We start from the raw sequence: 12,856 nt of genomic DNA on the forward strand, positions 1-12,856 counted from the left end.
CACTGCACCCTTGCCCTTCGGTGGAATGCGAATGGTCTTACTCTCACATCACTGTCCTCTCTCCCTGCTACGACAACAAATACACGTGGGCAACCAGTGGAACTAACACATCAATCCATCGGAATTAGGGATGACATCCTATAACTATTGTGAAAGCTCGCTTTCTCAAGCAATATCTTGTCCATATATATCCCCCAGGAAATGAGGAATGTCGCGAGCAAACTAGACAGGCTTCTTGGTCAATTGTAGAGCTTTTTCGTTCTCGATAACATCTAGAGCATTTACGTATCCTACAGTCATTAAACTCAAATATATTCTCAGTCGCATCGCTTGCTTCTGGCGAATCCTGACTAAAAACCCACCCACTACCCAATCCGTGGTACTTATGGGAATGTCACTGAGTCAAGGCTTTCCGTTAAGTAAGTACCACATCAACATTTCCTTTCTCATATCCCAAATTACGGTAAAGATGGTCGTGGCCCGCAATGGTGGTTCTCAGGCGAAATTCTCGCTTGGACTGGATCAATTGTTATTCCCAAACAATGTTCCTCAAGTATTCTGGCTGAAAATGAGTCACCAGTCTGCAATCTACGAAATATACCGTGCTTACGTAACGTAACGTAAATTGAAGAGCTTTTTCGTTCTCGGGAAATTTAACGCTCGGTATACATCGTGGAGGTCAAAAAGAAATATCCACAGAGGCAATGAAACCATCGGAGCTACCGAGCCTCGCAATACTTTGATTCTCAACGTATCTGTAGCGTATCTTTCATTTCGCCCTGGATCTGTCCACTGCCTTCAGCTCTCTTGACTGGTCTTGTAGTTGGGCCGAATTCGGTGACTCAAGAAACAGCAATCACTTCCCAAGTCGAATATCGACCGAAAGACAGGCTACAGCTACACTACGAGACCCTAGTTGATTAGCCAACCTACGAGCGAGCCAATGAAGACGTCATAACGCTTGATCACTTCTATACGCCAGATGAATTCGGGCTCGATGTGTCACAGACAGCCAAGGTTTGCATTCCCCAAAACAGAGGGGCGCCCGAAATCAGGTCAGAAAAGTGGAAGCTAAGAAAAAGCTACACTGAAAAAAATCCAAACGTTAATTCTATTTGCTTCAAACCGCTTAAAATTCATATGAAGAAGAAATGCTATTGTTATCACGCGCACACATTCCTTCTATGTGTCAACTGTATAAACTATGTATGCATACACATAAGTTATATGTGCATATTGGTATAGAATGGGGTTTTATGTGCCTAATAGTTATGAAATGTGAATGTAAGATTAATATTTCTTGTAAATACACACATTAGGTTTATGTGCCAGCAAATAGTGTCTATATGCCTCCGTTAATTGCAAAAATCTATGTGTAAAATCAATAGGCATAACGTTTACTTTTTTTTGAGTGTAGGAATAACTCATCTTGGCTGAAAGTTCGACCGACGTACCGACGGGGAAACTCTGGAGAAGAATCAACGCTCTCAACAACGAGAGAAGATGCACAGGTTTTGTTCTGGAAATCAACGGTAATACGACCATGGAACCACTGGAGATCGCTAACGAATTGGGAAGTTGCATCTCCTTGTTATCCGCTGGTACCGCTGTCAATCGCAAGAGAAATCTGGAATCTCACCAAACTACTTTTCATCCGGACTCAGAGCAGGGTTTCAATAAACCCTTCTATGGTTCCGAGCTAAGCCACGCTTTTACATTAACTCACGCAGAAGTAGTCGGGCTAGGTGGTATCAGTTACCCACATCTGTCGCCACTCGACAAGAAGATATTACTCAGACCCTTCAACCGAGCATGGAACCTCGGCCTATTGCCGGAGAGCTGGAGAACCGCCTTGAGTGTACCAATTCTTAAAAAAAAATGCGAAGACACACGGACGCCAAAAGACTTCAGTGTTACCAGCCTGACACCATGTATTGGAGTGGGCATGGAGCGAATGGTTAATAGAAGGCTAATGTCTTTCCTAGAGGAGAACAGTCTGTTGGATAACCAGCAATTCGCATTCCGACAAGGTGTCGGAACCGGTATTCACCTCGGATCCCTCGATAACATAGTCACTCGGGCCCTTTCCGAGAACCAGCATGCAAACATCGTGGTGTTAGATATTACCCAGGCCTACAGTATGCTTTGGCGGCAAGGAATGCTCCGCCAACTACTAAACTGCTGGAAATCTCGGGACAGTTTCTTCAAAGCACCTTTGCAACCGTAGTTTCAAAATTTGCATCGGAGGTCTCCAGTCAGATACGTTCCACGAAACCAACGGGGTCAGTTCTTGCCGTCATCCCTTTCTTAGTGAGCATCTCTACGTCGTCATCGTGTTCATCGGAAAGCAGGTTTCGGCCCATAAGAAAACTCCAAACTAATATGAACGTAGTCTGAAGATGGGTAAGCTAGGTCGGCATTAACATAAATACCTCAATGCGTGTCATCTCACACCGTTGCAATACACACCAGCTGGCCACTAGCCGTCCAATCCAACTCGTAGGTTCTCCCATTCCCTGCGATGAAAGTTCCAGATTCTAGGAGTAACGATCGACAACATAATGACATTGTCACACACTCCCGGCAGGGCAAAAGAGACAGTAAAATTGGGCTACGCCACATCCGCACCATCAGCTATCGAGACACCCGAAATAGAATAGGAACACAGGCCTCAGCATTTGCCAGAGACATACGATACGGATCAAGTCTGCAAACACAGCACCCTTGCTCTAACAGCATGTCTTGAAGCCGAGCCGTTGGGTGGACTATCAGCTACCTCGAGTAAACACATCCGCGGATGATTGTGCCCTGCTCGAGTCGGTAATGGTGGAACTCCCACCTTTGGCCCGACTACACAGAGTCCGCAAGCGGCCCGCGCCACAGAATGGGGGTTCTCGAATATCTATGCCAGATCCTGAAGAGCTGCTGAACGAAACGAGGGAAGGACAGAAATCAATGCGAGTCACAGCGGGCGGCTCCATTATCGGTTCAACTCAAACTGAAAATCGTGGGTTTCGCGTACGACGTATCCAAGGCAACCCACGAAATAGCGAGAACTAATGTAGGGGGACCGAAAAGCAGCACGAGACGTCTGTTATCTACTGTTTTGTCATCGATACTGGAGTTTCTGTCTGGGGTGCTGCGGTGAAAACCAAGCGGAACCGCAAAAAGCTGAACAGAACAATATCGTCGGAGGCAGTATGCGTTATCGCCGGGATGATCCCCATCTGCACCACCCTGGCGGAGGATATCGAGTGGTACAATCGGAGGAACACCAGAAACGTGAGGAAGATGGTGAAAATCGATTCGATGGCGAAGTACAGAAAAAGCTAGGTGGACCTACCGGCTCATTCCAAACCTGTAGGCGTGGGTCAATAGAAAGCCAAGGCTGCTTCAAGAAGTATTTTGATCGGTTCGGGCAGGCAATGTCACCGTTGTGCCCGGAGTGTGAGAGCATTAAGGAGACACTGGAGCATGTGGTCTTTGAATGTCCGAGGTTCGAAGCGACACACAGAGATGCTAGAAATGGGAGGGCCGGATAACGTCGTCTGCAAAATGACAAGCGACGTGAACACGTGGACTGCGGTCAGCAGAGTGATGGAGCAGATCATGACTGGAAATGGAGTGATGAACAGCGAGTAATGGTTTCGGGAGAACAATCACCGACGGGAAACTATCCGCCAGAGTAGGCTAGAATAACTGCCAGGGACTAGTCGAGTAGACCGCGATAAAGCATGTGGTATGGATCTCAGGAGCGCCAGCTCCACCAGGAATCTGTGGCATACGGACCCTACCGGTTTGACAACAGATTGGATATCGAACCAGTCTCGCGAAGTCAACAGGAGCAGGCGCGCTTTTAACGGAGCCCGAGCCAATTATTAACAGTCAGTTAACGACAACTACACGAATCACTTCCGCATCTACAAATCAAAAGAAAAGTTAATCGATGGAGCCTTGAGTGTAAAATTGAACGCATTTTCGCTTGATGCCCTCCATCAAAGTCTTTACAGTGTCATCCGGTACCAGTTTCTCAGTTTTTTTTCCATTTTCTTAACATGTTCTCGTCTTTGACTGTCTTCTTGCTCTTCCGAAGTTCCCGCTTCATCATTGCCCAGTACTGATCCACCGGGCGCAGCTCCGGACAGTTTGGCGGATTCATGTCCTGTGGAACAAAATGGACAGAATTGGCCTCATACCACTCCAGGACACTTTTAGCATAGTGGCATGATGCCAAATCTGGCCAAAATAGCGGAGCTTCGTCGTGCTGCTGCAAGAACGGCAAAAGGCGCTTCTCGAGGCACTCAGATTTGTAGATCTCGCCATTTACTGTGCCCTTTGTCACGGAAGGCTCACTCCTCAGTCCGCAAGAGCAGATAGCCTGCCAAATGAGATATTTGGAGGCGAACTTCGACATTTTCTTCTTCTTAAATTTGTCGTCCACATAGAACTTGCTCTTGCCGGTGAAAAACTCCAACCCTGAAATTTGCTTAAAATCGGCTTTTATATACGTTTCGTCGTTCATCACACAGCAGCCATATTTTGTCAGCATCTTCTCGTAGAGCTTCCGTGCCCGAGTTTTAGCCGTCGATTGTTGCCGCTCATCGCGGTTTGGGAAGTTCTGTACCTTGTATGTATGTAGTCCAGCTCTCTTCTTTGCATTCTGAACGTAGCTCTGCGACATGCCGATCTTTTTAACCAAATCACGGCTTGAGACGTTGGGATTTACTTTAATCATCCGCTTCACCTTTCCCTCCGTTTTTTTGTTCTCCGGTCCCGATCCCGATTTTTCTCAACTGCCGGTGCGACAGGTCAGGAAATTCCAGGTGTTTGGAAAGAATTTGTTCTCTCGACTCGCGTTGGTTCACCTCCATTTTCGTTGAATCGAAAATCACGACTTAGAGTTTGACAGCATGGAAACGATACACATCAATGAGAAAGTGTGCAAAATTTGGTTGATTTTTACCCAATGGTAAAAAAGTTATGCCCTGTTGAATGTGTCGCAATAATTTCGTGTTCGCCGTTTACTCCGTCTTCCTCCTATATAGTCGCTCGTCTCAGCAGTAGCGGCGGTTATCGCACTTGCCTGATTCACTATTCGTGATCGTAGCCCTCGAAACTGGTGAATTCCGAAACCCTTTCGTGCAAGGAATCAAGCTTTAATGCAACTCAGTACAAACAGTAAGTTGGGTTATCGGCCTTTGCGGTGCCGAAGCAACAAAACTTTCTCCACCGATATAATGAACTACTATAAAGAAAAAGTTTCTGTTTACTTTATGCGCCACGGGAGGAGACCTGTCCCCATGCAAAAAATAAGGAGGAACTCACAAAATGGGCCGACCGTAACGACAGAGCTGAGCAGGAAATACTCCCCGCACTCGCACAGGGCACACAAAGATTACAAACTGCAACACGATCTCTCGCACCGACCCTACTACCTGCCAAACTTGCAACGTCAGGCTTACGGTGGAACACTTGCTGGTCAATTGCATGGAACTCTAGAAGTTACGGACACACTACCAACTCACACTCTGTATCAGGGATCCGATAAACGAAGAAATCCTTCTGTCATTCCTCAAAGATGCTCAATTCTTTTAATGTATCGACGAGCTGGGCAGAGTTGCCAAGTCTTGCTTCTGAAGGTTATCAGCAATGCCCCTCGAACAGTAACATGTGCCATTCTTTAATTTTTTTTAATTTTCACAAGCGGCGGGGTATTTTAAACCCGTTTCAATGAATCCGATCAACCGATCGATCTTTATTCCAAACACACATATGCGATCATTCTCCGGCCTCCGTGTAATGACCGGACACTGCAGCTTCCGAGCAAGTAGGCCGGTTTTCACACGTTCCAGCAGGGCTCTGCTTACCATGGCTGTGACACCCAACCTCGTGGTGGGACCGCCATCTTGGATATGGCTAACGAGGCACCGTATTTCTCCTTCAGTCGTCTGCTCCGGGACAGCCGCTGTGTAGAGCTGCTTCTAACATGGATAGCAGACTCTCGTCGGCGTTTTGCTGTCACCATGCGGGTTGGTTACACGATCTTCACTAAGGTTACTTCGTACCACGAGGAGATCGGGATGGAACCTCTATTGGAGGTGCTGACGAAATTAGATCGAGGAATCTAGAGTTCCGTAGAAATAACATTGTTTCATAGAATGTCGCAGTTACGACGAAATGGTACTTCAAAATTAGTGCTAACTTAATTATTGTTTTTTCAATCAATCATTTGAGTTACTGAAACTTAGCTGAATTTTCATGGGTGTACCTTACCCAATTAATTTGGCGTCATCGAAAAAAGTTGCTGATTTTTTGAGCGGTTATATACATTTGTTTTAATTTCCTCTGTTACCGGTATTCATTATACTGTTACTTGTTGCTGGAATTTATCTGTGTAATACAGCAAAAAATATATGTGCTTTGTTTTACAATACATTACATAAAGCTATTTTTTCCACCTAAACACGTCAGCTAACTACCTTTCCGTTCTGACTAATCAATCGTCCGCTGTTGCTTATGACGACCTGCTCTGTTTCGAGACACTGGGGAACACGATTTCCCCCAAATCACTCCAATCTGGTTTACATCAATCGCATCGCACATCTATCAATCAATTTAGCGGGGGGCAAAATTCTAAACCAAATTATTTTCACGAACAATCGTTATGGCAGGTTCTTATGGTCAAAGTTTTTCTAGTTTCGGGAAGCTTGCTTTTTTATGGGACTAACACTCACTGCTTCCCCCGTTTAAGTATGTCAATTATTAGTTTTGGCTTCGGTTACGAAATAAATACAACAGGACCTAAATTATCGCAGTTTTTTCAGATTTGCGTCAGTCACAGGAATAAAAATTCGAATAAGGAATCTCAGTGTGGGTCGTCAGTTTTGTAAGGATGCAGCTTACTAAGGCGTCCGAACGCAAACACCCTTGAAGTGGAAGTACGTTGTAAATGTTTTAAAAAAGAAGACTGGAAAAATTCTTATCTATGTATAGCGTATCTATAATAACACGTAAATTACGAACTAAATGCAAAAGTGCTAACGAAATATCAAACACACGCACTAAATTAGTTTAAAAAACAAACAAAAAAAACGATAAACTTATAAGTGTTTTTTGGTATGCTTACTGATAAATGTTTCTCGAAAAGCTTTTTCTGCAAATGCTACCGTTCACTAGAAAGATTCCGCTTACTTATGAGACATGTATTACTGTTTTTGGGCACACTTTTGACAGTTGCAATACTGATTGACATTATTTCTTTCACCGCTATTAGTGCCCTGTGTAACATGTACAGGCGGTAAACAAATCACACTAGTGAAGTGTAAACACAATAGTTGCTAGTTTGCCTAAATCGTTTTGAGCTGCGCAATTGGAACCAACATGCTTTAGGGGCCTGCGCAATCTGGATACAAATCTCCCAAAGAAAAATTTCGGTGAGTTGGTTGGAAAGATTCGTCGCTCAACTTTTTCCATTGCAAATATTTTCGTTTTTTTTTGGCTGATTTCACGTTATTGCCTCAACAATATGACCCGATATAGCTGATGGAGGGCGACTTAGCGTACTGTTCTGGTAAGGAAATTGGCTTCCAGTACCACCAGTTGTAGATGACTAAAATAGAATTGGTTGTTTTAGACAAGTTTCACTGCTGGAACACATACACTGGACTTATACTCACGCCCATAGCTAGCCGGTAATCGTACCGATAACGTTCGGCAGACATGCCTGCACTCTTGCGTAGGTCGCAAGAGAAACGTCCTACTGCCGTAACCCTGAATCACAAACATGTTCGCACACTCGGCGTCCGGAATCCGATAGGGTGCCGCCTGTGGTGTATCCACTATCAGGTATCGCTCCAAACTCACCCCGGTCGGTGGAAGTCGTGCAGGTCGGGGAAAAAGTGCCCTCAAAAGCCTTGCCGGAGCCATCCGGTTACAGCGCCACACGCTGTGACTCTCCACCTGATGGCTGGCGTTCATAAATTGCTTGAACAGATCATCCAAGTTGCTGATGTGCTCGTGTGTCGAATGGATTTTGTACGCATCCTTGGTGAAAATGGCACGATGCTGCTCGTACAGCGTTTGCAGCCGATGGATGTCGACTAGTTCTTTCTGAGTCTGCTGGAACAAGCAAAAGAATAGTAACAGGAAATAGTAACTAATCACAACTCACCTTAAAAATATACGGATAATTGACGGCGACATGGTCGACGTTGGTAAAATCCAGTACGTTGGCAACGTCCGCACAGGGATCACAGTTTAGGTTTTCCACTTGGAAATAGGGATTTGTCAGCAGACAGCTCTCGTCGTAGTACTCCGTCAGCGACGGATAACTAGCGATTATTGGCACCGTAACCTTCCTCCAAACCCGCATTCCCGGATAGATAAAACTCTGTATGTTGCGCAAGACTACCGTCGACACTTCATGTTTGTAGGAAAATATGATGAACAGCGTCAGCAGCACGAATATGAAGTTTATAATCTTCTTCTTCCGGTCGATAACCGTCTTGAGCAGAATCCGACTGGTATTCTTGTCGAATATGTAATTGATAATGTTATTGTTGTGGAAATAGTGCCGAACCAGATAGTTGTTGAATTCGGATTCACTGATGCGGCCCCGCAACGCAGCCAGCCGTTTCAGCTGATCCAGCTGTTCGATGTACTTCCGGATAATCTCGTTCTTGTCCTGCAGCTCGCCGAAGCTGGCCGTGTCCAGCCCGTCCATTCCACTGCGCCGTGAAAGAAAAGAAGGTACTACACCCTCTTCCTCTGTCGTTTGCGAGCGTCTGCAAGGCAGCAGCGGATGATGTTTTACTTGCCTGCAAGCACGGAACGCAATTTGCAGCGGATGTTTGGCGGTGATGGCGTCGATGAGACTGATTTCACGATTATTTTTAGCATCTGCAGGGAATTGTTTGTGCGGGCGTTTGCAATTTTTCACTTTTTTCGTTTTATCAATGCGAATTCTTTGGAGATAAACATTTGTTTGACGTTTGGGGTAGTGTTTTTTCCCCAAAGGGGCTAACCGAGTAATGAGAATAGACACATTTACGATAGACCGGCGAATTGAGGGCAAGTGATACGAACCCGAATAAAAATTCATAACGAAATTACATCGATTTTCATTGTTACATCACATAGAAAAACGTTGAAAAAGAATGAGACCTGTTGAATAATGTACAAAGAAAATACAATCAAATTTGTTATTTCTACATTTAATTTCATTGTAAAATCGAGATTTACATCGAAAAAAGGTCATTAAGGGATGTAACCATGAAAAAATCGATTTTTTCCATGCATTCGGTTACTAATTAAAACGATTTACAATCACTGAGAACTGACATATAAGTAAAGTTTTCAACTTGTGTAAGAAATTAAACTGTCGCTTTGAAATGACAACAGCAAGTAGCAATTTGCCGTTGGTCGGCGCTTCGATCGGTCAGCAATCGCTATACGGGACTTGTATGCAAATTTGGATACAATGGTGACTCACGCATGCATGTACCTGTATGCGATGGGGATTTTCAACGTATTTTGATTTAAATGTTTACACAGGTTTTTCGGCAAAGTTTGTTCTAGCTTATATGTCTGTTCTCTGTGATTAAAGTGACCAAACGTCCTGAATTAGGCGGGACATACCCAGATTCAAAAGTCTTGTTTTGCATGACCAAGCGTCCCGGTATGTGTTCCGCATTTCCCAACATGTTCATTTTTATTCCAACAAACTAATATTGTACATACACACACAAAAAAATATTGGTATGTGTTCCACTCTAAGCAAAAAACAACCAATGCCTACTATTAGGTTGAAAGTAAAACTTAAATTAATCAAGAGTAACAATCAAAATAAGTTTTATTTTCAAACTAAGAGTATGCTTGTATGATATTGTAGAAATGGCTGTTAACAATAATAACTGTTTTAAATGGAATGTTTCCGCTATCAATTCCGATGTTCCGTTATATCCGGGAAAATAATTTTTACCAAGCGGATCTGCAAAATTTAAGAGAAAATATATTCTTCCATTTCACTTATCCTAATCTTTTTGGACAAAAGATTGATCAACGACATGTCAATCTCGAACTGGTCTGACGATTGTTAAAGTAAATTAGGCATGAGAATGGTCTCCAGGGCCAGAAACGTTATTTCGTCGAGTAACCTAAGAAGCAGTATATATTCCGCAGAAGCTTTAACTGGTACTACTCCTAGGGGCAGATCTACGAAATGGAATGTATACGAAATTTGCATTCAATTTAAAAAAAATCATTTCATTCCCATTTTTGCATCAACAAACGTCTTACGCTGATCTACTGTGTTCGATGCTTTGTGGGATGTAGAGCTAGTTTCTTGCCAGGCCTTGGCATCTTCCACGCAACACAAAATACAGTTATCTGCCCCTAGTACTGCTCGCTTTTCAAATAATGACAACTTCCAGACGTACGGATCAATAGATGAACGACGTGGCGGAATTTGAGGAATCGTCTTGCGATGCAAACCGAAATAATGAACTATTACCAAAACATGCGAGAGCTACGTATTTTTTCTGATATTTTCCGTTTCTTGCGTCCTCGACAACCACCATATCCTGGACTGATAAGTTTAGAGGATATCCCAGAGGATCTCTGTCTCGAGTTTCATTGAGCTGCTTCCTTGGGACTTTTTTCCGATTACCTGGTACGAATCTCTTATCCCTTGAGGATTTCTTTCCGAGACCCGGAAGGGAAATCGGTCTAAATCCCGAGCTGCTGGTCTGACCAAGGGCAGGCGGCAGGGCGTGCGCGAAAAGTCTTTTTTGGGTCCTCATGTCCCAGGGTCATTGTAGAGGTGTTCGGACTTTGTTAACCTTCCGGTACTCGCGCTAGTGCACTGAGTGCACGCTGCTCCAAAATGCTAGCGAAATCGTCTTCAAGCATCATTGGCTGATCGTTCAGTGGGCCATATGCGCGAATTCCGGAGGATTAATAACGAGATTAGGAGGTTAGTTTTGAACGTTCTATTACTCATTCTCAAACACAAGATGACAATGACTTTAATGGTTGATGGTGGAGCACGGCGGTGGCTGTGACGATGGTGAAACGGGTCGACGGCGACGGAATGGTATTCGGTCACAGACGGTTGAGTGACTTTGGTTTCTGTAGAGCTGGCAAATTGCTGCAGCAGACGGTTTACCGTCACCGTAGTACGCGATCGGGCAATGCGTGAGCCTACTTTGGGTAGTGGATGGTTCCCTCACGGTCTTGAAAATCACGACCACGAGGCGTGCCGATTTCTCCAGAGGTACTAATACCACAGACTAACAGACATAACACTCGAGAACAATTCTTCGCTCGCTTTGACGGTCATTTTAAATATACTTTTAGTTGGGACTGTGGCCGCAGTTGAGATTATGGCACCACTGATATATGCGCAAGTATACGGAGGATAGACCACTAGTGAAAAATTGCTCCCGAGCCTGAGGGATAACCCTTTTGCAAATGAGTGGTTGGGACCGTGTATAGAAGGTGGAGCTAGTGTTATAGTGAAATTGGCGATTCGATATTTTTTGAACGAATTTACTCATAGTGTTATGTCTGTTAGTCTGTGCTAATACCTGGCACCTTGAGGATTTCCTGGACAGTCTACCGCGGTCCGCAGACCGCCTTATCCTTGGCGATTAGAAGATGGAAGTTGTGGTGGCTTTTACAACCAGGATCTGCAATGACGGTCTCCTTTACGTGTTAGCCATTCCGACACAAGGTACGATTAAGGCGTGAGGTCTCATTATTCGATCTTGACTAAACTGCACGTTTATCAGTGAAGTGACCAGAGCAATCAACCTTTCTAGCCATCCATAGTAGGCACTTAGTGCCAAACTTTGACTTTATTGGTAAAACGATGCCTTAGCTTCCTCGGTCTAGATATCAGAGAGCTCCGTGTAGTTCTTTTGGATCCAACTAGCCTTCGATCCTCCCTTTTCAGTCATGTTCCCCTATTCAGCATCCGGTCCACTCTTCTAATTTTCCTGTAATCTCATTTTCTCATTCCCCAAAAACCACTTGTTGGGGTTTCAAATTTTGCTTCCCCCAACAATTCCATCGCAGTGAGTGAATAGGGTTTTAAATCCCTTTCATCCCTTTTCTCGTGATCATCTTAGGAAATTGTAGCATTTCATGGTTAAAACTTGCATCGGCATTACTTCAGCTTGCCATATAGTTCTGCGTTCGGAAGGTATTCACTGTGCCGTTGAATATTTTACTGTCGTAATTAATCTCCACATGGCCGAATATGTTTCTCTGCGAAGACTAGTTTGCGAGCTATTTTAAGGCAATGCACACTTATGAGTAATATCTAAGGCATTTTTTATTAGATTCGCCTCTTAAATATCTAAGGCATTTCGTATGTATATACACGTTGCCGCAATAATTATCTATCATAGAAAAAACAAATGCTACTCCATTCGAACACAAACAAACCTACGCAATAATCCTCGACTATTTAGAAAATATGTGAACACTACGCGAAAGGAGGATGATATGATGCTGAATGAACAAACTGCTAGTTTATATGTCGATCCAATATCGTACGCTTGTAGAACCTTGTACCACACCTTTAAATATCCATCCTTTGAGAAGCTTCACGGTCAACAGCTCACAAGATTATACAGTCGTGATTCGCTTGTTGGGCCACAGCCTTGTCCAACTAATCAATCAGCAATTAGAAAACGAAAACATTCAGTTGCTTCTGATTTTGGCGGCATATTTTCATGTGTTCTCAAAAAATGTGCTGAAGCGTTAATTTTTGCGTTGGCAATTCTGATGAGCAGTTCTTTCAGGCAGTGCCGTTATGTCTCAAGCTGTAAAATGTCAATTTTGTTTCCTGTGT

The 12,856-nt window shown here is 44.0% G+C and overlaps 1 protein-coding gene across 1 annotated transcript; it reads right to left on the bottom strand.

Annotated features, from left to right (window-relative positions):
• Positions 1-6,308: 6,308 nt before the first annotated feature.
• LOC131689390 (uncharacterized) lies at positions 6,309-8,987 on the bottom strand. Its single transcript, XM_058974450.1, has 3 exons — positions 8,171-8,987; positions 7,677-8,115; positions 6,309-7,609 (listed from the first exon to the last, which is right to left on the bottom strand). The coding sequence occupies exons 1-3, from the start codon at positions 8,720-8,722 to the stop codon at positions 7,518-7,520; spliced, it is 1,083 nt and encodes a 360-aa protein (XP_058830433.1). The 5' UTR covers positions 8,723-8,987; the 3' UTR covers positions 6,309-7,517.
• Positions 8,988-12,856: the final 3,869 nt, after the last annotated feature.

Source organism: Topomyia yanbarensis, chromosome 1, assembly GCF_030247195.1.
Source record: "Topomyia yanbarensis strain Yona2022 chromosome 1, ASM3024719v1, whole genome shotgun sequence".
NCBI lineage: Eukaryota > Metazoa > Arthropoda > Insecta > Diptera > Culicidae > Topomyia > Topomyia yanbarensis.

Coding starts and splice junctions, on each gene's coding strand:
- LOC131689390 (XM_058974450.1), bottom strand. CDS start 8,722: ATGGACGGGCTGGACACGGCCAGCTTCGGCGAGCTGCAGGACAAGAAC. Junction 8,116..8,170: donor ATTATCCGTATATTTTTAAG/GTGAGTTGTGAT, acceptor TTGTTCCAGCAG/ACTCAGAAAGAACTAGTCGA. Junction 7,610..7,676: donor ATTACCGGCTAGCTATGGGC/GTGAGTATAAGT, acceptor ATTCTATTTTAG/TCATCTACAACTGGTGGTAC.